The sequence below is a fragment of the Tinamus guttatus genome, unplaced genomic scaffold, assembly GCF_059628265.1.
Source record: "Tinamus guttatus ecotype Peru unplaced genomic scaffold, ASM5962826v1 Tinamus_guttatus_pri_ptg000211l, whole genome shotgun sequence".
NCBI classification, from domain to species: Eukaryota; Metazoa; Chordata; class Aves; order Tinamiformes; family Tinamidae; genus Tinamus; species Tinamus guttatus.
In genome coordinates, this window is record NW_028288745.1 from 5,609,149 (window position 1) to 5,636,415 (window position 27,267).

A 27,267-nucleotide genomic window follows, 5' to 3' on the forward strand; every position below is an offset into this window, starting at 1 on the left:
TTAGCATCAGTTGTTCTATTCTCTGCTATTCTGCCACCAGAGGGGGGTGTGATTGTATTTATCATGTAGCCCAGGGTGGTAACTCCACAAATAAATAGCATTTTCCATATGTGATGCATATGACTTATTCAAGCTTTGAAGGGGGAGTACTTGAGTACCCCCACAAGTACCTCAAGTACTTGAGGCTATTTAATGCTGTTGGCATTTTTTGTATTTGCATAATCACTGTAATGATACCTCAGTAAGTTCCTGGCAGTGGGGAAGCCTTACTGCTTTCAGAAACCAGTAAAACAGACTTCTTTGTTTTAGTTACAGAGCTGATAAGATCCCAAACAAGAGAAGTTCTTTAAAGCAAACAAGAAAAATTCCACAAAACACAATGCAGGAAATGGAAGTGTGGCAACAGGGAAAGGAGATAAATTCAACTATTATAACAGAGACCTAGAGTAGTGTAGTTTTTTGACAAAACTTTTTTCCATATAGTCACTGCCTCTATGCAAACACACATTTTAAAAACCTGTGTTTTTTTGCAATATTATAACTTCAGATAAGGGGGTACTATTGAATGCCACCATAGTTCTTCAGTCTTTTATGCAGTCCGACAAGCTTTCAGAAAAGTCTGTGCAATTTATTCTTTTCTGTTCCATGCTGCAGATCATGATAGTGAGATAAGACTGTAGGTTACTGCAGAAATTATCACATTAAAAAAAATGCAAGCAGAATCAAAAACTAAACAACCTGGTTGTGAGTGCTTGGTATCACAGTTCATAAGAAATCCACTTGCATATTTTGTGTCAACTCAAAAATGGTCAAAAAGCTACTTAACAAGTCTGCCGAGTACATCAAAGTTACCACTTAACCAGCTCACAAAGCTTTAGTGCAGCACTAATGCACTTGTGTACCTGTGCAGTAACTTATACTTAGTATACTGACTCTGAGTAGTCAACCATGGCAGTAAATCTGGATGTAAGAACATCAATGGCAGAAATGACAATAGTTCAAGAAGGTGGAAAGAAGCTTATTACAACTGCAACCTAAATCACTGTCACTATTGCATAAATTCCTGTCATTCTTGTCCATGGAACTCAACAGTAAGTCCAACAGGATTTCCTGTACTTTACAGGAGAGCTTAACAACTAAGGTTATTTCAAAAACAAGTCTCTGTAGGCTATTTTAAATAGATGTTTCAGAAAGTACTGAAGTTGCTTTTGTCTTTTTTTAATAAGGGAGAGGGAAAAGCCAGTCAGCCTGGCTCTGGTTATGCTCTGGAACTCATTTGCATCAACCCTGAAACACACTGATGACTATCACCTTATAGGATGCTGACATTTATTGACTTCAGGCTGGAGAAAAGATTTTAGCTTTAACATCTTTGAAGCGCAGATCTTTGATTTGTTTGTTTTTAAAACTAGGAACTTGGAAGCAAAGCAGCTATCATTTGCTGTTTTCAAACACTCTGGAGAAAAATCACTGCTTGCCTGCTAAGCCTAGTGCTGTTTCAGAGAATTATACCTGAAGTAAGAAGAAATGCTGACTACTATGATGATAGCAAATATGGTAAAGAACAAGAACCACATGTATTCCTTGAGAAGTATAGAAAAGGCACTTACAAGCTTCTATTATACTTCATCTTAACAGTATTCCACTATCAAACTCACTCATTCTCTTGAGTTTACTGTGCCCATTCTTTTGCTTAGCATCCTCATTCTATTTGTGGTTACTTGAAATTTGCATACAGAATCAGATTTCAGGTGAAAACTGCCAGAGCCAAAATCACACAGTGATCACACAACACCTGGAAAATATGAAAAACCAATACAGTACAATTATTTAGAAAGATAATCAAGGTAGGATGTTTTTGTCATGTGAAAGCAGCAAGACTAGCACTGGGATTTCCATAAGTCCAGTTGAGTTTTAAACCATTTTTAGAAGTCAGTGGATATACAGAGGAAGCATCATTCCATGCTTGATTTTAAAGGCTGGTGTTTTATGTTTAAAGATAAGTTCTGCTCTCCCTTTTCTACAACCCCCATTAAGAGTTTTTCTGTTTGCCAAATCATCCAACCCTAGTGACTAGCTTCCTGCTTCTTTTCAGGAAGCATAATAATGTGGAATAAAAAAAAAACACCACTTATCTGCTTGTAATACTTACAAACCTTAATTGCTTGTTCAATTATAACTTCTCCTGAATGACATCACACTAGCAAAACCAGGATTGAGAGGCGCCTCAAAGTCTTTTTCATGACATGAAAATCCGTTACATGAGGCCCAATGCCTTATATGAGGAAACAAAGAAGTCAGCTGACAATTTATGTGCTAATTTCTAACTTATCTCCCCTTTTCTCCCACTCCTCCCGCCCCATACTTTTTGAAAGTGTCATTACAACCCCAAATCCGGTCCGAACTATATCTTTCCCGTAAGTACTGTGGAGGGAAACATTAAAGTATGTCATCAAAGTAAGTCTCAGGAAACTAAATTAAGAGGCTTGTTTATTTTAACAGGCGCTATCCTTAACTGATGACTTTCTTTCAAAGACTATTGCCGCTTATGGGAAATGCCATAAAAAATCAGTTCTGTATACTGGCACCAGCTAAACAGCATCTGTTAGAGTTATTTTACTAAAGCATAGGGGAAAAACATCCACAAGGAAATTAGAAAGATGGAGTCCCAAAGAAAGTACACAATTTGCAAATTATTAACTTGCCTGTTATTCTTAATTACTTGGTACAGTGGCATATAATCGTACTCTGACATTAAAATCTTAGCGGGGAAAAAAAATAAAACAACAATGTTACCATGGCATCAGGGATTCAAAAAAAAAACAAAGGTGACACAGAATGCTCAGTGTAGTAAGACAGTAATGCAATATTTTTATGATGGAAAATGGACTAAAGCCACTCAAATTTCATACTCTTTGTACTTTTAGTCACATGAATGCTGAAAAGAAAAAAGCTAGGAGACACTGAAAATGCTTCAAAGGGAATAACTGGGATTTACACACAAATACGTCTTAAAGACTGCAAGTCAATATAATGTAAGAAATGGAACTGTAAGATACTGCCTTGAAATACATAACAGCTTTCAGGAAAAGATTGTCTTGAAATAAGAAAATGAAAATTGTAGCAAGCAAGCAACTTCTCTGCAAATGAAGGGCAATATTCTGCTACAACAAGAGGAAGCAGGTGCAATAATGTAATTCAGACACTGCCTGGGGAAGATCAGTGTGGCCCTGGAGGAAAGGAAAAAGCATAATGAACTTACTCATGTGGAATGAAAGAAGTCCAGAGGAATCAAATGAAATAGATATTGTCAGAATTCAACATCATCACCTGCCGGTCTGTTTTACTGATGCTGTTCTGTAAAAAATTTGAAAGTGCACTGTGAAACTAGGCATGATCATTATTTCTATCTGGAACACAAATACTGACTTTTTAAAACAATGGAGTAAGTGAAAGATTTAGATAATGAACCAAGTCAAACCTTGCTTTTTTTGTAAATATGGACGAGAAAAATTAAAAGAGCGAACAGCAATAGAAAAAAATACTGTGGTCAAAAAAAAAAGGAAACAGTCTTATGGCATCTAAATTGATGACAAAATATTGCAGGGTACATGTCAGGATCAGATGAAAGTAGAAGGAAGATGATGGCATCTTTACTTAGAAAGCATGTCAAAAAGAAGCAGGAAAAAGGCTTACAGCTTTTTTTTTTTTTTTTTTTTTTTCCCAAAGGAATGATCTGAAAAAATGGGAGATATCTGGCGATCACTAGCAGTAATGTAAATTGCAGGGTCCAGTTAATCCAGATTTATGAGAACAAACACACAGAAGACTTGCATTTCTTTTTATTTATAGAAGCACAACTCACAGAAAAAAAAAAGTTAAATTTTGAACTGCTCATCAAAGTTCATATTTCGTAAGTCAATTTATTTCTTGTCATCTGACCATGTAATTTCATAATCTGTATACACTTTTTTCAGTATTTCTACAGTCACTGAGTGATCTGCTTTGCCATAGCCCTGTAAGAAAGAACAAGCATTTAACAGGTGAGCACAAAAAGTAAATACACAGGACTATCAAGTTCTTATCAGACTGTAACCAGATAGTTTGCATTGATACTGTCAGTAGTTCACATACAAATCAGAAATACAGCTTGTATACAGTCACTCTTGCAGTATAAGATTTTTTTACTGCCCTCTCTCATTTCCCCTCCACTTGGTAGAAAAAAAATAGAACAATTTCATACAATCTCAAGTAATATGGGGTACTGTTTCATTTTGTGACTTCTGCAGCAGAAACTTTACTTTAAAATGTTGCCAGTCTCTAAAGCACCACTTCTATTACTACTTTTTTTTTTTTTTTTTAAATCACAGAGATGCCACCAGTTCAGTTTAGCATATGAGTGTACAAACATCTAATCTGACTCAGCTGGAGGAAAAGGGAACAAGAAGCCATATGCATGAACATGTGAGAACTATTCTGGTCACCAAATAAATCACAGTCTTTATGCTTTATTTAGTTGCTACGTCACCAGTTAAAGGGAGATGTCAATCTGAAAGCCAGTGCCACTCTGCACTAAAGCAAGTTAGAAGACCCATCTAATTTTTAGCCCTCATTTAAGTTTCAGGTGACATTTTTGATTTCATTGAAACTTGGAAAAGTTGTGATGGAAGGTGTCTTTATCTTGTATTTCTTGCATACTTCCCATACCGTCATTGTCTTACATGACAGAATTTATTATCTTGATTTCTCATTTCAGAACCAGAGGTATCCTGGACTTTATCTGGTTTTCATAAACCACCAAGCTAGTATTGTACCATGAGACTTTAGCGGAGTAAGCTTACACACTCCTTTCCCACTATCCCACTATCCATGAGCCCTAAACAGTTTCTTCTTTCATTTGATATGAGGGGGAAGAGCAATCTTGGAACAAAAATAGCGCTGCTATTTAAAAATGCTTAAGCTGTTCAGGGTTCAATCTTCATGAAGTTAAGGAATGCATATTTGAACTAACCATCAACTCCTATAACAATTTCATTTAACTTGATAGAAACATTTTGATTTTGACCACATCAGAAGTGTAGAATTTGAGTACTCGCAGTATATAGAAGCAGCTACACTCCAGAGATTATTCCCCAAATTACCACTTACTGAGTCTCTTATAAAAGGAACTGAACACAGTAATAGATAACAGAAACTAATTTCTATACTGCTAGAAGTTACTTTTATCCTCACAATACAGACATGTGTGAAACTGCATCTTCACTTACTAAAAAGCCACAACACCTAAACTAGATTTTGCTCCTCACACCCAGCACACACACATAGCTGAGAGCTGATAACTTTGCTTTCTAGCCTCAGTAATACCTGGCATGTGGCATTAAGTCATCTATTCTTTCTGCTGTAGCCTTCCCTTAAAATCAGTGTTTCATCTATCTCAAAAGTGTCAGGCAAGTTTTCCAGTTAGTGCCTGCAACGTGATTCAATGAAAGTCATTGCACTACAAAATAAATAATAATAATAAATAAATAAATAAATAATAACCCTGAACATCACAAATGAAGATTTGAAGGAATACCCGAAATCCACTTACTGTAGAGAGTCCAAATACCCTGATTTTCTTGTCTTTGCTATTATGCTCAATTTTCCCTCCTCCAAGGCACTTGCACTCAAATCCCAGCTTTTCCATTTCGGGATTCACCTTCTCAAATATGTGATCTGCAAGGTGGGGAATAGCCAGAGCTGTTACAACACAGGCCAAGTATCAAACACCCCAGGACTCTTGGGTTACGCTACTCCCTTTCACTCCCTCATGAGCTGAAGGGAGGTTTCCAGAGGCACACAACGTGTGGCACCTATAATTAAGGATAATATTTAATATAATAAGGCTAATATACAATATAAGGGTGGGGAGGCAGCTGCCAGACATGGGCTGTTCTGCTCTCCGTGCACACACGACACGACAGGACACAACGCGGGCCTTCAGGCCGCCCATAGCGGCACGGTGTCGCCCAGGCCTGGCGCGGCGGGGCTGGGCTCGGTCAGGGGCTGGACTCAGGCCTTCCCTACTCCTCCTCCTCCTCCCCGTCCTCTTCCTCCTCCTACTACTACTAATACTACCCCCGCCCCACCGGGCACCCACTGTGGAACTCGGCGGCCTTGGTGCCGCGGACGATGTCCCGCCGCTCCTCGCCGCCCGGGCGCTGCAGGCGCACCAGGATGTACTTGAACGTGCCGTCGGGGTCGATCTCCACCTCGGGCACGGTCGCCATGGCGGCGGCGCCCCACGGCCGCCAGCGCGCGACCGAGCGGAGCCGCAGCGCCCACAGCCTGCCGTGACGGCCGCGCGCCGCGGGCGGGGCCGCCGCGACGCACGCCCATTGGCTAAGGCCGTCGCGGGGCCGCCGCCGCGACGCACGCCCATTGGCTAAGGCGGCCGCGGGGCGGGGCTGCCGGCGGCCGTTGGTGTCGCCGCCCAACGGTCGCGCCTGAGGTGAGGCGGCGTCGTCGCTACCGCTGCTGCCCGCCGGCTCCAGAGGCAGAGCTGCCGCCGCGGTGGCGGTGTGGGAGCAAGGGGCTCGTCCTTGTAGGGAAAGAGGGTCGTGGAGAGGGTGAGCTTGCTCTCCACCCGCCTTGGTGAGCTCCCCACGCCTAGTGCCTTCGAACATTCCTGCCCGAGTGCTTCTGCGGGCACAAAATAGGAGTGTCTTGTATGCGAACACTTAGAATGTTTCTGCGAGAGCTGACAACATTGCATCGCATCTTAGAGACCTTATTAAAAAGCAAACACCCCAAAAGATTATAGTTTTCCAACTAAAAATTCCTTTTTTTATGTTCTGACAGTCTTTTTACTTTTTTAACATTTCTCCATTCTCAACAGATCAATAGCATTACACACACAAACATAAACAGAAAAGAGCTGAAAAAGTCTCTACATGCTACTTTTTACATATATAAGTAAAGTATAAGTTTACCTCCTATTATCTTAAATTTTCTATTTGATGAGTCAGGCACGTTCCATATAATGTCTTCACAAAAGTCCATATGCCTAAAGTGAATAAGATTAACTATTTTGCTGAAAAAGTTATATTCTTTGAACAAAAAGATTGTCTCCTCGACTTGTTGAATGTAAGAGTATGTTCTTGCATCACACACTCAGAAGAGATAATGCTTAGACATATTTTTTTTAGCTTTAGAGTATTTCCCTAAACAAACTCAGTGTAATTGCATGAAGTTTAAGTATTAAGTGCATGCAAAAAATAGCTGTGATTAATAAGTTGTTACTAATATGTATTTCTACAACTGTAATATCTTCTAAATGTAAAAACGGTGCTTGACTGCAGAGTGCGGTGACTCTGCACAGTGTATAGTGCAGCGACTCTATAGACTGAAGTAGCTCTTAAGTATAGACTGAATAAAGCACACGTCACCTAGATACAACCCTAGACAGAGGCTTAACAAGTACTATGGTTTTGGTTATTTATTTTATTAATTATTGCTTTATAATTAAAAAAGAAAAACCTTAAGAATATATTCTTGAAGCTATTGCACCCCTTAATAAAGTTCTAAAATGGGCATTTTCAAATATCACTGTAAATTACATTTTTTGGACATGGACTCATATTGTTAGTATAAAAAAACAAGTAAGAGAAGAAAAGAAATAAAATCTTCCTAAGCTAACCTAAGTCCTTGAAATATTATGTAAAGAAGAGGAAGAAAGAGGGGAGGAAACACTATCTGTAGAAACCCAAGCCCATCATCCCAGCTGTTCTGGATTTGTTGAACTTTGCAGAGAAAATGATAAAACCTGTGCCTGGAAGAGAGCTCTTTTTCAGTCACAAGGGTGAGTCCTATAAAGATGAAGTAGCAAGTTTTTAAACTCGTTGTTCAGAGTGATAGCTTTCTTTGACTGTGGAAGTCTTGGAAGGCTTTAATAGCAATAGTTCCTTATGCTTATCTCTAAAGCTCTAACAAGTGGAAGGGTTTTTTTTTGTTCATTTGTTCTTGATTTCACAACTTTTGTGTTTGTTTGTTAGGTTAGTCAAATATTTGCTGTTCTAATTTTAGTCCTGTTAGTGTTTTATGGAGCTTTCTTGCTTACAGATGTATTCCCTTTCTGTTTTAACCTGAATAGAATCTTTTCTTCTCTAGACCTTTGACCTCTGTATTGTGGCCTTAACAAAAGAAAACTTGTTGCACACTTTTGTCTTGTGTGGAAGAGTCTAGCAACACTAATGCTGGTGAGTAAGGGAAAGCATGCTTGATCTGGTGGTGGGGATAACTGTGGTATAGTTCAAAGGCTAAACTTTGCTGTAGTGGTTTGTATGCAGCTGTGGAGTGCTTATCTGCTCTTGGCCTGGTGTAAGTTGGGGCAAATGAATGGGATAGATAAGCCCGTGGTATGCTGCGTCTGTTCCGTTCTTTTTTTACATCTTTTGTTTTCCTGTGTGTCCACCATACCCAAATGTCATTTCCTATATCATAACAAGGGCATATGAATTTCCTCCTGGCTTCTAAGCCTACAAAAAAATCCCCTGCTATTTGCAGTAGTTCTTAGTAAGTCCCTTCATGGCCCTCAGGGGTGCAAAGAGGATGGCATGGGGTGACATGGGTCTCGGGCCAGAGGCAGCCTACCTCTAATAAAATTGCATCCAGGGGCTTTCTTCTTTTATGTGTTTACTTCTCTAACTGTGGTAAAGGGCCTAGTAATATTGCTGAGAAGTTAACGATTCTTTGTATTTTCCGTGGCAGGAGCAGATGTGCCCTTCCTGTATTTGACTTCTTGCTTTCCTGTCTCCCTTGGGCTCTCCTCTGCAAATGGAATTGCTAAAACACTTGCTGTGGAGAGGGAAAAAAAAAATCAGAAGGGCTGAAATTTTTACTAATGTTCCTTTAAATATCCCTAAAGTGGGGATGTATGCACAGGACAGAGTGAATTTAAGTACTAAGATTTGCTCAAGAAAAAAAAAAGGGGGAAAAAAAAAAGAAAGAAAAACAGTTTTCAACTACATGTGCATATTTATAAATGTATGAGCAAATTTCTAATTTAAATATCTTCGTGGCTACAAAGACTAGAGCTTTACAAAAGGAAGTCTCCACAAATAAAGTGCTCACCCCTTCTCTTCTGTTTATGCAGATCAATTCTGTATAGGTGGGAATAGAATGTTATTTAGACTATAGTCATGAACCTACTTCTAAAACTCAAGCAAACAAGTACGTACAGTATTTCAATTCCTCTCCTGGCCTGGATGTCAGGGGCCTGGCTCAAAGATTAAATTGCAGAGATTAAATTGTGACTCAAACTCCATCATTCATCTGACTTTGTCTGTGTGAAATGACTCCTTTCTCTTGCATTTCCTTATGTTTTGGTTTTTGTCTTTCAGCTAAAGTCACAAAAGAAGTGGAAAGGTTTAGTACAGTATCTTACAAAGAAAAGACTGGCTTGCTTTCCTGAGTAATCTCCTAACAAAAAGGGTTTTAAGAAGTCTAGACTGAAATCCCAAAAGGGTTAACCCTTGTAACTGATAGTTTATTAGATTTTTTTTTTCTTTATATGTATGTAATCTGTGTTTAAAAACTATTTTGGTCTTGAGTGGAATTTCTGAGAAACTGTTAACTATTGATAACTGTCACCTGTTCTATTTTTTCTGAGTGAAAGTAGAGATGGGGAATGTAGAAATGGCCTGACTTGGGCTGGCTTATCCCTTCTAAAAAGAATAAATTTACTATTTTGCCATGCAGGTCTCAAAGGTGCTAAGGCTAGTTTGTTTTCAGTGCCCTAGGGAACTTGCACACCTTGGAAGGAAGAAACTAGATTGTAGCTGAGGATCTTCATTTAGGAAGAGATTTAACATTTAATTCAAGAATAGGAGAAAAAAAAAAGTAGGTCATGAATATTTTATTTGCAAAACGTGTTTGTATATTTTTGTCCTTTAGTCTTAGGACAGCAAATGCTAGAAAAGGAATATTACTACTGTGCACATATGTTAAGCATACATTGCGCTGTGGTGGAGGTCGGTGTAGCTCATTTTGAGATTCTCTCAAGCCATTAAGGTTATCAGAATCAGGAAAAGGGAAACAATATGCTTGAATTCAGCTTGTAAATTATTCTTTTTAATGAGCTCTTTGACAGCAGGGCACAAGATGTAAGGATATGCTTGGCTTGCTGCTGTATTACAGGAAAATATTAGAAAAGAATTTTGAAGTAGGTAATTTCCATCCCATGCAGTCTTCAAACAGAAGATATGCTGGGGGGCAGGGAATGGGTACTATCTTTCAGCTGTGCATGGGAAGGTTTGATATGTGACTCAGAGCTACTAAAATCTGAGTTTGATTTTTAGCTCAGTGAGAGTGAATATTTCACCTGAGCAGAAGAACATCTAATACTGATGCAAATGAAAAGTGCTGTTTTACATTGTAAATATTGAACAACAGAGTGCAGATCTACTTTGCTGCTTGGCCCACTCATTTTAATAAGCTTTGAATGAAGATTTTTTTTCTTAAACTGTTGGTTAGCTGTTGCTCAGGTTAGCAACAACGCCAGCATACATGTAGGATAACATTATCCCTCTTAATATTTAAAATTTTTGGATCTGCATATGTGTAGTCAGTCCAGAAGGAAGAGACTATTTTTTGCACTGAAGTTAAAAACCCAAACCAGCTTCCAGAACGTGGGAAGTAAGAGCTCTGAGCATCAAGTCTTGTACTCTGCTTTCATGTATAATGCTGTCATACCCCCTTTTCTATAAGTTGGGGAAAATCCATAGCAAAGCAGACAAGTTTTTGTTCTGTTACTCTTAGGCTCTTCTAGAATTTCATTTCTCTGTTGGCTAGAAACTTCCTTCTAATTTCCAGTCTGCTTACTTGCAGATGGCTTGTATTCCCCTTTTGCGGGCAGGGTGTATGTGTGCATGCACTATTGTTATACCTTTATGTACAGAAGGCTTCTGATCATCTTTCATCACCTAACATCTATATGGAGCCCATCACACTACTTCTGATCCTTTCTGACTGGTTCTTCACTACAACTTGAACACACAAACTTTCAATAGGCACCTATGAAGATGCTTCCTTAGAAAGAACTTGATGATTTTCCTGTTTGGACCCACTCCTTTTCAGCCCTAGAGTTCCCTATCTGGAGTTGTCCTATTCCTAGTGTTACTTCTGCATTACCTTAGTTATTGCCTGCCTGGCGTAGAAATGCTAAGCCTCCCTGCTTTGAGGGAAAGGTCTTAAATAGGACTGGATTAATCACCTGCTGTAGTAGCAACTTGTTTTGCAAAACCAATCTTCTGGGTTTGTTTTTTCGGGGCTCTGTGCTGTCCTTGTGTTGTCCTTTCCTGTTCTCGGTGTTACTGTCCTGCAGCATATGCCTGTGTATACAACAGAAGCACTGTACAAGTGATGATTTTGCTGCCCCAGCTGTTAGCTTTGTGGTCTGCGGAGATGAACAGTGTGAATGAGTTCTTTGAATTGATGAGACTCTATTTCTGTGGGATCTGTGATATCCTCAACACAAAACCTTTTCAGATGCAGCTGCTTTTCTTCAAGTGCCTGTTCATGGAGTAGACAAATGAGAGCAGCTTGAAAGGTGAAGTTTTAACTGGAGAATCTCAGCGAGGAAACTGCATGTCCCTCCTTATTCATGGTGGGGAGCGTAATTTTCTAGACCAGAGACAAAAATTAGAATGAAAGGGGAGATTGGTGAGTATGTAGTTACATGAGGTCAGACTTGCAGCTTTCTGGCTACAGAATGAAGGAAAAAACACTTTTATTTCTTGTGGTGATATCTTAATGTTTCTTTGTGGAATGGTTTATCTATAGCTATCTCTCTGCCTTGAGAGTAAAGACATGACATAGAGATAAAATGAAGAATTGTGTCCCAAAATCCTGTCATCCAGTGAGTGACAAGTTCAGGAGATAATGTTTGATGTGCACAGGAATCCTTGTTATTTCATGTTGCTAACTTATACTATCAAGTGGGTGAATGCTTTCAAAATGTTATGTACACAGTTTATTTCAGGGGAAGAAGTTTAAATCCTATCTTAGAGGATATGTGCAAACCCATAGAGCTGTTGGATAGATGGTTTAGCCTGTATTTTGCATAATTAATAATGCAAAACTTTAGCTAGACTTTCTCCATCAACCTTGGAAAAAAAGGTATACTCTGTTTTGGATTCTTTCCCTGTGTTTTCCAAAAGGTATTTGCTCCCAGCTGTCACTTTTCTTAATGGAAAGAGTGGCTCTCCTAGAGTCTAGAGCAACGGCATACCTCATTTATATGCCTAATTTAGGCAGACATAAATCTGGATGCTTCTGTTTCTATCAAAGCGCAGCTTCCCCTCTAGTTGTATTCTAGTATCATGGAGTTGTTTTTTTCCTTTTTTCCTTTTCTTTTCCTTTTTTCTTTTTTTTTTTCTTTTTTTAACTTAAAGCACAAACAAACTGAACTGTAACAGCTTCAAATAAGAATTTTGTGTGGACTCAGTATTTTACACATGATAAATGATTGCTGCATTTCCTGCTTATCCTATGCCTATTATGAAAGTAAACTCAGTAGATGAGTGGAAAGCATTTTCTGCCCAATGGCTCAAGTAAGTTGAGCATGATCTAAATAACCAAACAATTACTGATTGCAGTTGCAAAAGATAAGCATGTGCCTGTAAGTTAAAAGAAAAAAAATCTACTAATGTTTCATGAATGCTAAATATATATTGGATGGAGGTTATGTTCTTTGCATTTAAAAACATTCATGTTGATTACTTGTTAAATTCAAGTGAAAAGACCTATGAAAGTGACTAGTGTGCTTGACAACACGCTGTTGCCACCTCCACAAAGTGCAGCAACTTAAGGGTAGGTGACAAACTCGCCCTTCCTGAGGATTCGAGAAGTCTGGAAGGAGCGGAAGAACAAAGACTTCACTGGAAATTTGAAGCATTGTTTTCTGGCCCAGGAAATAAGGAAAGTCCTAATGAGTTAACAAAAGCTTTCCAAAGCCCTGTGGCACTCTTTCTGTCTGGAGAACAATAATGCCAAAAAACTTAGTGCCATTGCTATAAGTGTTGCTGCAGAATTTCTGTTCTTGAGCTGCTATACAAATCAATTGAGCTCTACTCCAATAATTTGCTAAGCATGCCTTTCCCCAAAAGCAATTATTTATCAAGCTGATAGAAATAAGCTTGTTTGCTCAAACTTGTGGCAGAGTGGATGGAGTGCTTATGAAATAATAGTATGTAATTCAAAAATTTAATTACCTCTGTTCTCCTGTGGTCTACTGACTGGCAAAGCTATGTCTGATACTCTTGCCAGTTGTTCATGGATCAGTTTTTCCTTTTTCCCTGCTGTGAAGTCCTTTCTTGCACTTCAGTCTTTTGCTTTGAAGATTTTTGGGTACAGGTGGTAAGATCTTATTCCACAGAATGTTTGTGGCTTTGGTAATAGGCATTTCTGCTTCCTGGTTCTATAAATGACTTCAAGCATTAATAGAAGTTCTGGGGATAGCCTTAGATGCATAGAGGAGCATTCCAGTGCTACTTCTAGTTCACATGTCTTGTAAGTTTAAACCTTTTGAGGGAACAGAGGTAGGCAGAAGATCTGGACAGCAAGTTCAACAGTGCAGTATCTGTGTTATATGTTTATTTTTTCCATACCTCTTTGTAAAGTCTTAAAGGGTGGTAAGGTTCCAAGCACCTCTGCCATAAGATGTGTTATGAAGTTGGGAATATAATTATGTGTGGGATCTATTCCATCTGCAATTGCAGGTGACCAAGTATTTGATGTTAAACTTCATTGTACTCTTCCTACCTCAAGGTGTAAGGATTAAGGATGCTTCTGACTTGATCAGGTCACTTCTCTGCCTAGTTCCATGTTTCATTGCACTAAATTGCAACTTGCCAGTGATCCCAGGCCTCTTCTCCTTTTTTTTTTTTTTTTTTTTTTTTTTTTTTTTGGTGGGGGGGATGTGTATTTTGTGTGGTTGTAGGAAATAGAGCACTGAGTCACCCCAGAGTTCCCGAAAAGAGGATAAAGGTTTTTCTGGCTCCTGGCGTCTGTCTCTAGACAGAGTGGAGACTATCTCAGACTGAGAAATTCCATCTGCTTCTGTAGCTGTTTTTGTCTGTTCACACTTAATGAGAGACACAAATATGCTGAAGGATGACTGCTTCCTTGAAAATTATCTTTTCTTCCTAGCCAGACCTTAGGGAAAACTTCTGCATTAGACTTCTGCTCTCAGAATTTTTAAAGAATTAGTGTTTCAAACTCCAAACAGGAAACATCTTCACTAGCACCAAACTCCCTTTCCTCTCAAGACTGGCTGCAGAACTTACTCTTCTGGTAGTGTTACAGCTCTTTGCCATGTGATAACTTCTGTTTTATAAGCTACTTTGATATCAGTACTTTTTGAAAGTTTTCTTCTTTTAGTGACAAATATACCTACTACTAGAGCCATGGGACTGGTTTTCTCAGATGTTAATTCTGTGATTTCGTTTGACATAAAAGTATCCTTAAAATGTAAAAAGGAAGACTGAGGCTTAGAAATAGAATACAAGTATAATCTTAAAAAAAAAAAAAAAAAAAAATCTTTAATGAAGATATAGACAGTGGGAATCTCATTTTCTCTCTTTTTATATATAGATTTACAAATCTAATCTCTTTCCACATATGTTCAGGCTACTTAGGATAAGTTTAAGACATGGTATCTTCCCATTTTCTGTGATTTTTAACAAGTCCAAAACATTCTCATCTGAAAAATTTCCCACTGCCTCACCTAATCATAAGCTATTGATAAGATCTTAAAAGTGTGTGTGGCTTTTTTTTTTTTTTTTTTGGTTGGGGGAGGAAAGCACCTTGCTTTCTAGAAGCAAGCCTAAAGATCTATGGAAAGCTGAACAAAACTCTAGCTCTTACATTTCACTGCTTTCACATCTTGTAAACATTCCTTTCAAATTTTATCACTACAAAAATTCAACTATTTCTTGTTATATAGCAAGCTGACACAGAGAAAAGATCACTGTTTTTTCTAAATACATTTTAGAAGTTCATTACATCTAAAACGCTTTTAACTTTTGGAAGACAATCTAGATTTTTGCCCTTCTATCTATTCACTTTGTTTTTGGGCGGGAGGGAGGGAAGAGAACAAAAGAAAATACACATAAACTCCCCAAAATGCTAGATGCCTTCAGTATTTCTATATAGGCCATATTTTCTAAACATAGTATTTGAATTAGGAACTGGTAGTTTGTAAAATTAAATTATTTACAACATGCTTGAACATCAGGCAAGCATGTATGTTTTCCAAGTAAAGAAAAAAATGAGCGTTTATGTGTAAGAACATTGGTAAGTGAATATTTTTTTTGCTCAGTTTCCTTCTTTGAAAATAAAGGGTACAGGACGTCAAGACTCAGATGGTCCTTCTGTTTTCCCAAAGAGACTATATTTAATCTTTTAGATGAAAGATTTACGTATATTAATTGTTGCTCCATGTTTGAGTCAATCTAGTCTACCTATCTTTCTAAGTAGCAATAGATAGTATTAGGTATTACAGATAATATTATGTTTTATCAATATGTTGAGACTTGACAATGAGAATTAAATAATGTACAATTTCCAAAAATTGCATTTTTTTTTTTTAAGGTCATTAACCCATGATGAGTTTGAGAGTTGTTACAACTAGGGTTTTCTTCCCCACAGTGCTGTTGCCTTGCCAGCAATTTCCCAGTTTACTGTTATCTTATATTTTTCTTTAAGTGTCACTGTGCTTTTTCAAAGCCTCCTTTTACTGTTTTCAGATCATGCCTCTAACTTATCAAAATAATTCTGAATTCTACTCTAGTTCTTTGGAACCTTTGCAATTCCTCAAACTTTGTATTATCTACATTTTAAAGCATATTAATTAATGTTTCACCATCCAACATGTTAATTAGCTTAACATAGTTCAGGATATACCTCTCCAGGGCTTATCTGTAAAATTCTCTCAGATTTGTGGTGATTATTAAATTGCTATTCAAAGAGCAGTTTTTCAACATCTTGCATGATCATTTTATGGTGATTTCAGCTAAGCAGTATTCCTCCTGTTTGCTTATAACGATGTCCCATGGGATAGTATTAAAAGTCTTAATTGCAGCAAGCTACAATGTTCTGTTTTGTTAGTCACTCAGCCTTGAAGTACAAATGAACTGCAGTGGTGCGATTTGATTCTTGGCAAACGAATCATGGCTACTCTTAACACCTCAAGTGTCTTTCTGCTGATCTTTTTTCAGTGTTTTCTTTAATGATTTTTCCATTACAGTTCTAATATCTTCCCAGGTACTGAAGCTTGAGGACCTGGCTTTTAATTACCACCACCTTTCTTCCTTGTAGAAGTACAGGGACAATATCCGTTTCTCTTCAAATCCACCTGGCAACCTCTCCTCATTGCCTCAAGGAAAATTACTAAGGTTTGGAGATAGCATGGCTTGATCCTTAAGGAGTTATTTGATCGACTATAATTCACCTAGATTGTCTTTAGTCATTCCCTATTCTGACCTGGACTCTTTTTCCATGCACAGATTCACAGTGCTGCTACAGTTTCTGCTCTCTTTCTCTGAAGAAAAAAGAAAGTTGATAGCTGTGTTGACTGTCAATTGTTCTCCCTCTTTAAATAAGAGTCCTGACTGTTGTTGCAGTCACTTCTCATATATTTGTAAGGCATTTTATTCTTTCCTTCTATGTCTCATAATGGGCTAAACCTTCCAACTAGAAAATCAGCTGTTGGATCACTCATTAGTGATCTAATAACTGGTAACATTATACAAACATTAAACATTATACAAATGAGTTTCCATGGAAAGCAGTCTTTAGTGTGAAGGTTGTGGTATTTGTTTTCTTAAAGCTAATACTACTTTTTAAATACAAACATGTAATTATTTTTCATATACTAAAAAGTACCCATAGGGCAGATAGATGGTTGTGCTCATGCTCCTTTTGGTAGATCAAGCTTATACGCTTTCAAAGCCGGGTATGACAGGCAAAGGAGACTGAACAAAAAGAAAATTCAGCTGTAGTGAGTTAACTGTGGCATTTCTGTTCCTCCTGTTCTGAGGTACCTAGAGAAGGGGATAATCTAGGTAAGGGAGAAAAGATAATCTACAGTTTTCTCATTCACTCTGAAAAAGCTGAGCTTTCACCTGTGGCAATGAAGCTCTGGAGCATATAGCAAGAACTGATCGGCAATTCTAAGAGTGAGATTTGATTTTACAATCTCAAATCAGTAGGAAAAAGGGAAGAAAAATGTGCAATTGTGGGGAAAAAAGGGCAAAGAATAAATCAGTAACATAGACGAGCTGAGGAGCAGACTGGTTGGCATGTCTAGCTTGGGTATCCAGAGTAGCTAAGCAACTGTATCAGAGGTAAATATCCCCTGAAATACCTCTGTAACTCAGACTCAAAACTAGCTTTAGCTCATAAGAAACCCATAGAATTTCATTTCTTAGGTGCTTATGGGACTTTTAATAAAGATACTTTAACTTCTGGCAGGTGATTTTTTTAAAAAAATGTTTTTCCTAAGAATTTTGCACTTGTTCATCTGTTTTAATGAAAATACATAAAAATAAAAGCTATGGATGAGAGAATACCCTGGGGAAAAAAACAGAGAGAGTCGCATGTCAGTGCTGGATACAGGAATGCTGCCAGCAAAAAGAGAGCCAGTCTTTTTTTAGACTGGAGTTTTCATAGGGAGGTTGTAAGGTTGTTTTCCTGCTGCAAACAAGCAGTCTCTGCTACTGTAGAGGAAGACGATTGGGAACTCTCCCAACTCCAAACATTGAGAACTGAAATGATGCATTCCTTCCTGTGGAGATTCCGCTGGTGAAATTATTCTGGTAAAGTTTCCTCCACTAAACTTTCTGATCTGAAAAGGATGAGCACTTACTGGTAGGAAGCTCATAAAGCAATTTGTCAAAGTGAATCTCCAAGAAAGTGAAGCATTTTTTCCCTTCTGGCACCAGACAAGATATAAGCTTGTTCTAAAGTGGTCTATTATTTCTCTGTATGTGTGATCATAACAACTGAGGAGTATTTAAGCAGAAGAAAGACTGTCCTATGGAAACTTGTTACTATTTGTTTGTTTTAGGGTACCACTAAATATGAAAAGACCACTTAATATTGTCTCTGTGAAATTAGGACCTGCTCACAGCAGGGTGTACTATACAGACATAAAAAACACCACCCTATTTCAAGGGTTTACAACTTGAAAATCACTAGCAGATGGGAAATGTTTTAATTCCCAATTTACATTTGAACAATTGAGGCTAAAGAAAGCAGTCCTGATTTCTCATGAATTTCAAGTCTATGGGAAGAATCTGATTGTGCTTGCAGGCCTGGTCCAGCCTCTTTTGTAATAGAAAGCACCTATGGGATAGTCAAAAGTTAACTTCAACTTTCCAGAGTTTTGAATTGTTTAGCTGTAATTCTTCTCCCTGTAAATATTCAGTATGTTTGTTCTGCTAAATTCTTTGTTTTTACTTTCTGACTTGGCCATACTTTCTAAGGCTTTATGTTGAAAATTATAGGAAAACCATATTTTGATAGTAACTGGGGACTCTTTAGAAAATATTCCTTTTTGATCCTTTCCCTTGGATTGGCAGAGATTTATCAAGCTATGTCTACCTCAGATATTTTACCTTCTGTATTGAGGCAAAGTTAGCTCTTAAAACCACTTCATGTTACTTGATTTGCTGCTTCTGCTCATCAGCTCTGGTGGGATGCTGATAGCTTTAGTTATCAAGCTGTCAGTGGTATTGATGGGCTCATGCACATCTTAGCAACTTCTTTCCTAAGTGAGTTTTTGTGTTATTCCCATTGTTGGGGTATTACTTATTCTGAATTCAAAGAAAAAAATGTCATGCCTTGTCATAATTCTGAAGAAAAGATCTGCTGTAGTAGATATGCTCCTTTGAAAGCTCTTGGTTAGTAAAGCTAACTGTTTTCCAACAAAATAGCATTCTCCTCCCTTTTGATCCTATGAGCATTTCTCTGAAAATGACAGAAGAGGTGGATGAAGGTGAAATATTTTTTTTCTGCTTCAGAGATTTAGTGAACATTCAAACTTTCTGGAGCCTCATACTGCATATACATATTTGAGCTGGTTGTCAGAGGGAATGGTATGCCTTAATGCCCTGGTTTGCCTTACATAGTTCAGACACTTGCTTTAAAATCCACTACAGTTTTGGTGATAGATGGTGATACTTTTAAGAACCTGTCATATTCATTTTTCTGATTATGTCATCGATATGACTTCTAAACATCTGCAGAAGCCAGCAAAGAGTATTTTTTTACTCTGCAAGAAGTTACATAGGTGGTTCACTCCTCCAAGAATAATTTGGTGTTGGAAACCAAAGAGCTCCTGCTCAAGAAAACATTTCCATCTATGCTAGGAGCAAAGCTGGAACTGACTCGTATAGCAAAGTTTAAACTGATATCCTGGAATTGTATTTCTGTCAGTAAAACCCTATAATCCAGCACTTGGCAGTCTGTCAGCACACTGTGCCTCTATGGGAGGGTTGATATGGGAAGGGGAAGTGTCAGGCTTAATGTGCGTGAGGGTCAGAACCAGGGATATTCCAATAACTTTTTTTTTCCACATGGAATTTCCTGCCTCAAGGAGGACAGGCTGCACTGAGAAAATAAAAGGCAGCAGGAAAGGCAGAAGGAGCACACGGTCCAGGCACTTTGAGCTGAACTTCATCTTTAAGACCATATCCAGCAACTTAGCAAAGGAAAGCAGTCACTGAAAAGACTTCTATAGCACCTGGCCATCACAAGGACAATCTGTGAGTATAAAGTGTTTTATTTTATCACGCTGCTTAGCTAAGGAAAAACTGCACAGAATTCTTTTGCTGCTGTTCCTTAAAAGCTGTCTTTGTTAAGAACTGTTTACATGGTATATTTTTCCCAAATGAGAATTTTTTTTAAAAAGATCACTGAGGGATTAAATATGTAGAACCGATAACATAGGCAGTATTTTATATTGAATTGCAAAAAAAAAAAAAAGTATGTTTTATACAAATGCATCTTTTCTGTTTTTTCATAGCTGTCTACACAAAGATAAAACTCTCAAACATGGTTTGCTTGTGGTTCCTATCTCTTCTTGCTTATGGTAAGTGTGTATGTCTCTCTAGAAAGCTAATAGAGTGATAGTGTAGCTATCTTGTCCGAGCTCCAAACTAAACAATTTTGAACACAAACTAATTAGTAGGAAGCTAAATTCATAGAAAAAAAAATCTCAAGTTGCAATAGTGTTTCCCTGCTCACCCTTCAGATATTACTGCCTTTGCTATAGAGCCTGCAGAACTTTGTAATCAGGTGCTGACATGCCTGTTTTGAAAGTTGTCGATTGTATATAAAACACAATTCCTGTTGTGTGTAAAATATTGTGTATAAAGTATATATTTATATTGTGTATAAAATGCAACTACTGCCTATGCATGTTCAGATATTGATAAGCATGGAATATTTTTAGGTCTTTTATATATTTTCTTCTAGAGAAGAAAAAGTACCTACTTGTTATCTTCTCATTCCAGGTTTTACTATATTGGAGGAGGTGAATTGTTGGACCTACCATTATTCAGACATAAATATGACTTATGATGAAGCAGAGATGTGGTGCAAAGACAGATATACTAACATGGTTGCCATTCAGAATAAGGAGGAAATCAGATATCTTAATAACTTCTTACCTTTTAATCCCGGTTACTACTGGATTGGAATCAGAAAAATTAATGAGACATGGACCTGGGTTGGAACTAACAAAGAACTAACAGAAGAGGCAGAAAACTGGGCTTTGGGTGAGCCAAATGGTGAAGGGAACAACGAGGACTGTGTTGAAATCTACATCAAAAGAGGGAAGGATGATGGCAAATGGAATGATGCACAGTGTGAGAAAAAGAAGGTTGCCTTGTGTTATACAGGTGAGGCCCTGTGGAGAGGACGTAATGGGGTGTCATTTCATGTAGTCTTAAATATTAACTATCTGAGCATGTAAACACTTGTACACTTACCTTAAACACAGTTCCTTGGCGGGGGGAGGGCTATTCTCAGAGCTGAAACTGGCTGCGTTCTGAGAGCTATACTGATCTCCCCTACTTCTTAGTCCTCAGAATATTACACATCTTTTCTAAGCAAGTCACCAGACCCCTTACATAGTGGGTGGAGGGAAACCATCTCTTTGAAAAAGTGATTTTTTTTATCCCCTTTGTAGTGAGTTTCTCAGCTAGGCAAGAATTACCCTTTTGGGGGCATCCGCCTCTGCCAATAGACTCCTGGAGTGGCTTAGACACTATGAGGAGGTGGCTACAGCTAGACCAAAAGAAAAAAAAGACCACGTATCTGCCAAATAAGAGCTGTAGTGAATTGATGAAGAGTGTCCCTGTTGAGGAATTCTACCTCCATCGTAGTCTGTTGTTCCTTTTGCATTTTAAATGTTGCTAATGCATTTTATTCTTTTTAGCTTCCTGCAACCCATCTCTCTGCAGCGGCCATGGGGAATGTATAGAGACCATTAACAATCACACCTGCCGCTGCAACCCTGGATTCTATGGGCCTGAATGCGAGTTTGGTAAGTTCACTCTAGCTGCCTTTCCAAGTGGGGAGAGGGTTATATCAACTAGTGTTTGGTTTGCCTGGCTTGTCAATTTACCTGCTCGGCTAATGACTCTGCCTCCTTATCTTTCTCTAAAGTTGAGACTTGTGACACCCTAAAGGAGCCTGATCATGGGACCCTGAAGTGCAGCCACCCACTGAAGAATTTCGGCTACAGCTCATCCTGCACAGTTCAGTGTGAAAAGGGCTACGAGCTGACTGGAGTAGAATCAGTTCACTGTACCTCTCCTGGGGTCTGGTCTGCCTCCCTTGCAGAGTGCAAAGGTGAGCTTCCCAAGCAGGGGTAATGAGCTTTCCAAATCATACATAGGTCTGTATACTTCAAAGTTACTCTACCAGTAGATACAAACTGACCCTCTGACCTATTCCTTTGTACTTAGCTCTGAAGATGTGGTCTTATTGCAGTGCCAAGGCCCTTCTTTTACCCTGGAGGCATGAAATGGGCTGGACCAATGCCCCAGCCTTACCTTAGATTTCCTCCTAAAGAAACTTTTCTGCGCCCTCCCACCCCTGCCACTAGAGAATAGGGAATGGATCACTTAATACAGCTGTGACTGATCACAATAGGCTACTTAATACTAACTATAGTGACTAGTTCTTGAAGTGTTCAGCTTCAAATATGCTACCGTTTGGAGCATCAAACTATCAACAAACAAGTATCAAAAGCCACACTGAACTTTTGATTGTAACCAGCTGTTGTGAACTGCAGATGAATTTGCGGCCAATCTATAAAATAATCTTCTATTTTGAGATCCTCCTGAAATGCCAGGATTGCAGGTTTCTTCATCTCTCCTTTGTTTTGTTGGATATGCTGCTAGTGGTGTGTGTGTGTGTGGGGGGGGGGGGGTGGTTGTTGTTTGTTTGTTTGTTTGCTTGTTCGATTGTCCAAAGCTAAACTCATTTTTCTCTTGTACTTTTAGCTGTGACCTGTCCTGCCTTGGTAGTGCCTGCTCATGGTATTGTGAACTGCTCCCATTCTTCTGCGGAGCTTACCTGGGGTGCTACCTGCCAGTTCACCTGTGAGGAAGGATTTGCTTTGACAGGACCAGCCACACTGCAGTGTGGGTCTTCTGGGGCCTGGGACAAGCAGCAGCCAGCCTGCAAAGGTACCTTTCTCTCTGAGCATATGGGGCTGTCAGCACTGGCGCGCTTGATTCCTCAGGCATCTGTGCTGACTGCTGTTGTGATCTGTTGCAGCTGTGAGTTGTGAGGCTATAACCTGGCTGGAGGAAGGCTTTGTGCGCTGTGAGCATGCTCCTACAGATCTCACCTACCACTCACTTTGTCACTTCCACTGCAATAAGGGCCATGTTCTGCAGGGTCCATCCAGTGTCCGCTGTGTGGCACAGAATCAGTGGTCAAACCTGTTCCCAAAATGCAGAGGTAAGACTTGCTGGGTTGGGACTTACTGGTTTCTTTTCACTGTGCAGCACCGAAGTCCTTGTTCCCTGAGGCCCCTGGCTTGACTGTGCCAATACTCCAGACTCACTGGGTCTGAAGTGGTATCATGGCCCACAGAGTTTGGTTCCAGGCAGGGAGCATCTTTGTCAGCTCTGTGAAGACTGTTTATCTTGGCCTGCTCTAAAATAAACTCTGTGCTGTCTCTTGTGCTTACAGCTGTGACTTGTCCTGCCCTGGAAAGGCCTGCTCATGGTATTGTGAACTGCTCCCATTCTTCTGAAGAGCTCACTTGGGGTGCTACCTGCCAGTTCACCTGTGAGGAGGGATTTGCCCTGACAGGACCAGCAACACTGCAGTGTGGGTCTTCTGGGGCCTGGGACAAGCAGCAGCCAGCCTGCAAAGGTACCCTTCTCTCTGAGCATATGGGGCTGTCAGCACTGGTGTGCTGGATTCCTCAGGCATCTGTGCTGACCACTTTAGAAATCCAATTAGCTAATGGCAGTTAGTTTTTATTCAATAGTTAATAGTTGATTTACAGCTACTAATATCTGTAAAATGAGCTTGTTAATTTTCTCCAAGATATTTGAACTCTAAAACATTTTGGGGAAAGAGCATTAAAAGAACATTTGTTCTGGCAAGATAATGGAAATTACTCTTTAATAATACTGTGTACACTTGCTAGTGCAGAGCAGAACTGAAGACAGGAAAGTCCTTACTGCTTATTAACCATTGATAAATCTTTTTCAGCTATACAGTGTGAACCACTGAGCTCTCCTGAGAATGGCTTTGTGGACTGCTTACATGGTGCTGGGAACTTCACATACAGCACAGCCTGCCACTTTAGCTGTGCAGAAGGATGGAGGCTGAATGGTTCTCATCTTCTGGAGTGCAATCATTCAGGAAACTGGAATGCCAGTCTGCCCACATGTGAAGGTATTTTATCTCTGACTAGCCACAGAGGTGACACTGGGTTTCTAATCAAAGGGGGAGGCATGCAAGAGCAGGACAGATATGCCAACCATTGAGTTAAGAATTACAGTGCAATTCACAAAGAAAGAAACCTTCAATATGCTCCTTGAAAACAGGGAAAACAAAACCCAATGCCTAAAAGGCCTTGATGAGAAAACCTGATTTCACATCAAGAAAAAAGCCCCTAAGCTGTCTTTTTTTAATAATAATAATAATAACAAAGTTATATATGTAACTAGTGTTGGGCATTTACCACATTAACAAAGAAAAGGCCTTTTTAGAGAAGCAGAACCTTGTGGTTTAAAAATTATGTTCAAAGTCTATTGAGAAATAAAAACAAATAAATAATAAAAAAGCTACAGGATGAATCAATCAAAGGCCTCACAGTGCTCTTCTACCTGATAAAATTAGAGCTTTTGTTAAAAGTCTCAGCCCTACCTTCCCATCCAAGCCAGTAAGAGCTCTGCCACTAACTTCAGTGGGAACATACTTGAGCCTACCTGGAGTGCCTTTGCTTGGAATTCTTAAGAACTCAACTTGTCTGTATTTACTTAGAATTTAGATTCTTGAATTTCATTGATTCTGATGAGATTCCTTAGAGGAAAACACTCCAGAGGAAATCAAAATACAATTCAAAAGAAAATAAGACAAACACAAATTATCATATGAGGCTGAAGGTTAGGGAGAACCTCATATAGTGGCTTGTTACCTCGCTATTGTTTTGGTAAAGGTGAATAACTTTCAGTATGAAGCTTTTCACCTGTGTGCAGGATTTGTCTTCTCTCAGCTGGTGACAAGCAGTAGTTTGGATTCTTTAGGAAGAAAACTTGGAAAAGAAAGAAGTAGAAAGGACTTCAAAGGCATCATGTCTCAATCTCACTGAAACATTTTTTGTCTTTTCAGCTTCTAAACAAGGCACCTATCTCGCAGTGGGCACTGCAGCTACAGTTGCCTCTCTGCTTTCCACAGCATCATTCCTCCTTTGGCTTGCAAGACGTTTTCGAAGAAAAGGTGAGTAGGTGGACTAGATCAACTGATTTTATTTATCTGACTCAATCTTTACTGGCGAGTTGATTAGAACCTGTGACTCTTCTGAAAAAGAGGAAATTGTTGTAGTAAGCCATTCCAAGTGTGTGTGTGGCTTTTTTTTTTTTTTTTTTTTTTTTTTTTTTGTCCCCCCTCCAAGAAGCCTATATATGCTACTCTTGGTTTTGGATGACAAATCAATAAAATTTAAAAAATCATTTAAAATAAGAATTACTGAAGGAAAAAGCAGCAGTTCTATTAATCAACAATTAGTGCTAGGAAACATGAATGGGAAGTTGAGATGGAGCTAATGACAATGCAGTAACAACTGGGTTTTAGATTGGTTGCTAGATCAGTGTGTTTCTGTCAAGTATTCAGAAAAGAGAGATTTTTAGAAGAAAGTTTGCCTGAAGGCACTTTAGTCTTGAAATGCTAATACTTTTTCTTATTTTTTCTTTCAGGAAAGAAATATACACCTTCCAGGTAAGCTGTGTTTCAAAAAGCAACATGAGAAACACTGCAACTTTCTACTAAAATGCATTTGATGTAGAACAGCTGTTGCTAAAATATCTTTCATTTCTGTTTTTCAGTAGCTGTCAGAGCCTCACCATTGAAGGTAGCTTCCAGAGTGTTGGCCACAATGTCTGAATCCTTACCTTTCAGGTAAGATCATAAGATATCTGCACTCAGTTTCTCTTGCTGTAAATCACAGAAGCAATTGGAGCATTAATTGTCTACAGCTGCAGAAAGGGGCATATGTGCTTTGTGTTACCTAGTACCTAAGCATAACATGGAAGTTCCTAAAGAGATTTATTGGTTCAGAAATGATTGTTTAGCTCAGATGGTTGTGCTAACCTTCTGTCCATCTGCATATGATATTAGAAACTTTTGTATGTTTTGATTACTTGCCCCATACAAAATTGCTCTGAAATGACAGCAAATACAAATCTATGCTAGTTCTCTTATTTAGAGGAATTTTGTTCTCTCTGCAGGAACTGAAGCCATCTCCACTTATGTCCCAGAGATTTATAGGAAATGAAACTGCATGCAGATCAGCAGCTGTCCAGATGTTTTTACCTCTTGCTGACAAAATGATTTACCTTGTTTATTTCTAAGACATTTTGAACTCAAGCTGTCTGATATTTCCATTGAAGATAAAGCGGAGGGCAAAACTCTGGCCCTCTGGCAAAATGCAGTCTACCTTCAGTCATGCATTTGTTTCAAATTGGGAGTTTGCCATCTCTTCAGATGGTGAGTGTATATTAAGCTGCTCCTGCTTAAAGAGGAGGCTGGTTTCTCCTCTGAGCTACTTGAAGGTACCTAGGTAAGGTGAAGACACCACTTACTATGCTGCTGGAGAAGGTTATATTGGCAGGAACAAAATAACTGAAAACATGTTCATTGGAATCTTTGAAAGTGTTTGATCTGGCTTATTGCTGGAGTCAGTTCATTTTAATAGGACATCAATGAATATGCCTGTAACCATATGGGCAGTTATCTAGTTTTCTCTTGCATGTCCTAGAAGGATTTTGAAACCTAAACTCTTGTTGTAGCAGCACTAAGTATTAGTGTTCATTCAGGTACTCTGGTCTATGAATGCAGCAAGTAGATATAAAATATTTTCATCCCAATGGGATTAGACTCTGTGATGTCTTGTTTATATAAATATTTAATTGTGCATTTTGTTTACTGTGGGTATTTCTGTACCATTTAGCTGTAGAAGCATTGTAAAATACCTGACCCTACGTAGGTCTGTAACCATTGATTTAGGCCTGGATAACTTGAAGATGTTTGATTTATTTTAAACAATTTAATGCCAGGATATTTGCAAATTACATGGAAGCCCTGTTTTTTATATATTACTTTATTGTATTCTTGCATAAGAGCTTAATCATTAAGGTCTTAGGAAAGTACTTTGTGAGGAGCGTCTTAAGTTATATTTAAATTATAATAAATTAACCATCTGTTTGAGCTGAAATGTATTGTTATATTTGTAATAGTATTTAATAAAGTGTTTTAAAAGTAATGCTCCCTTTGGGGAATATTTTGGTGATCTCTCACCTTTGCAGATGGTAGGAAAATGTGGGGAAGGTGACAGGCTGTGTGGGCTTGCTCCCTTGCTTAGCAGCCAAAGAAAGGTTTGCCGGCAGATGGCACTGACTGCATGAGAGCCAGCCCAGCCAGCGCTGGCCTCCAAACTGGTATCTTAGTTCCTCTTTGCTAAGGAGGAAAGTGCAG

At 38.8% G+C, this 27,267-nt stretch overlaps 2 protein-coding genes across 2 annotated transcripts; one reads left to right on the forward strand and one right to left on the reverse strand.

Moving 5' to 3' along the window:
- Positions 1 to 3,825: 3,825 nt before the first annotated feature.
- Positions 3,826 to 6,348, reverse strand: LOC104574633 (14 kDa phosphohistidine phosphatase). Its single transcript, XM_010221897.2, has 3 exons — positions 6,140 to 6,348; positions 5,591 to 5,715; positions 3,826 to 4,016 (listed from the first exon to the last, which is right to left on the reverse strand). Exons 1-3 carry the CDS (start codon positions 6,267 to 6,269, stop codon positions 3,924 to 3,926), a joined length of 348 nt encoding a protein of 115 aa, XP_010220199.2. The 5' UTR covers positions 6,270 to 6,348; the 3' UTR covers positions 3,826 to 3,923.
- A 13,723-nt stretch (positions 6,349 to 20,071) lies between these two features.
- SELE (selectin E) lies at positions 20,072 to 26,344 on the forward strand. The gene is made up of 12 exons (XM_010221910.2): positions 20,072 to 20,131; positions 20,556 to 20,942; positions 21,482 to 21,589; positions 21,712 to 21,897; positions 22,554 to 22,739; positions 22,831 to 23,016; positions 23,251 to 23,436; positions 23,782 to 23,967; positions 24,907 to 25,014; positions 25,491 to 25,512; positions 25,620 to 25,692; positions 26,022 to 26,344. Exons 1-11 carry the CDS (start codon positions 20,095 to 20,097, stop codon positions 25,675 to 25,677), a joined length of 1,650 nt encoding a protein of 549 aa, XP_010220212.2. The 5' UTR covers positions 20,072 to 20,094; the 3' UTR covers positions 25,678 to 25,692; positions 26,022 to 26,344.
- The last annotated feature ends 923 nt before the right edge of the window (positions 26,345 to 27,267 follow it).

What these genes read in the sequence shown, in the direction of transcription:
- LOC104574633 (XM_010221897.2), bottom strand. Translation starts at nt 6,269, where the DNA reads ATGGCGACCGTGCCCGAGGTGGAGATCGACCCCGACGGCACGTTCAAG. An exon ending in CAAGGCCGCCGAGTTCCACA is followed by an intron (nt 5,716 to 6,139) that starts GTGGGTGCCCGG and finishes CCCACCTTGCAG; the next exon opens with ATCACATATTTGAGAAGGTG. An exon ending in GGGTATTTGGACTCTCTACA is followed by an intron (nt 4,017 to 5,590) that starts GTAAGTGGATTT and finishes TCTTTCTTACAG; the next exon opens with GGCTATGGCAAAGCAGATCA.
- SELE (XM_010221910.2), top strand. Translation starts at nt 20,095, where the DNA reads ATGGTTTGCTTGTGGTTCCTATCTCTTCTTGCTTATG. An exon ending in GCAGCAGCCAGCCTGCAAAG is followed by an intron (nt 23,437 to 23,781) that starts GTACCCTTCTCT and finishes AATCTTTTTCAG; the next exon opens with CTATACAGTGTGAACCACTG. An exon ending in AAGACGTTTTCGAAGAAAAG is followed by an intron (nt 25,015 to 25,490) that starts GTGAGTAGGTGG and finishes TTTTTCTTTCAG; the next exon opens with GAAAGAAATATACACCTTCC.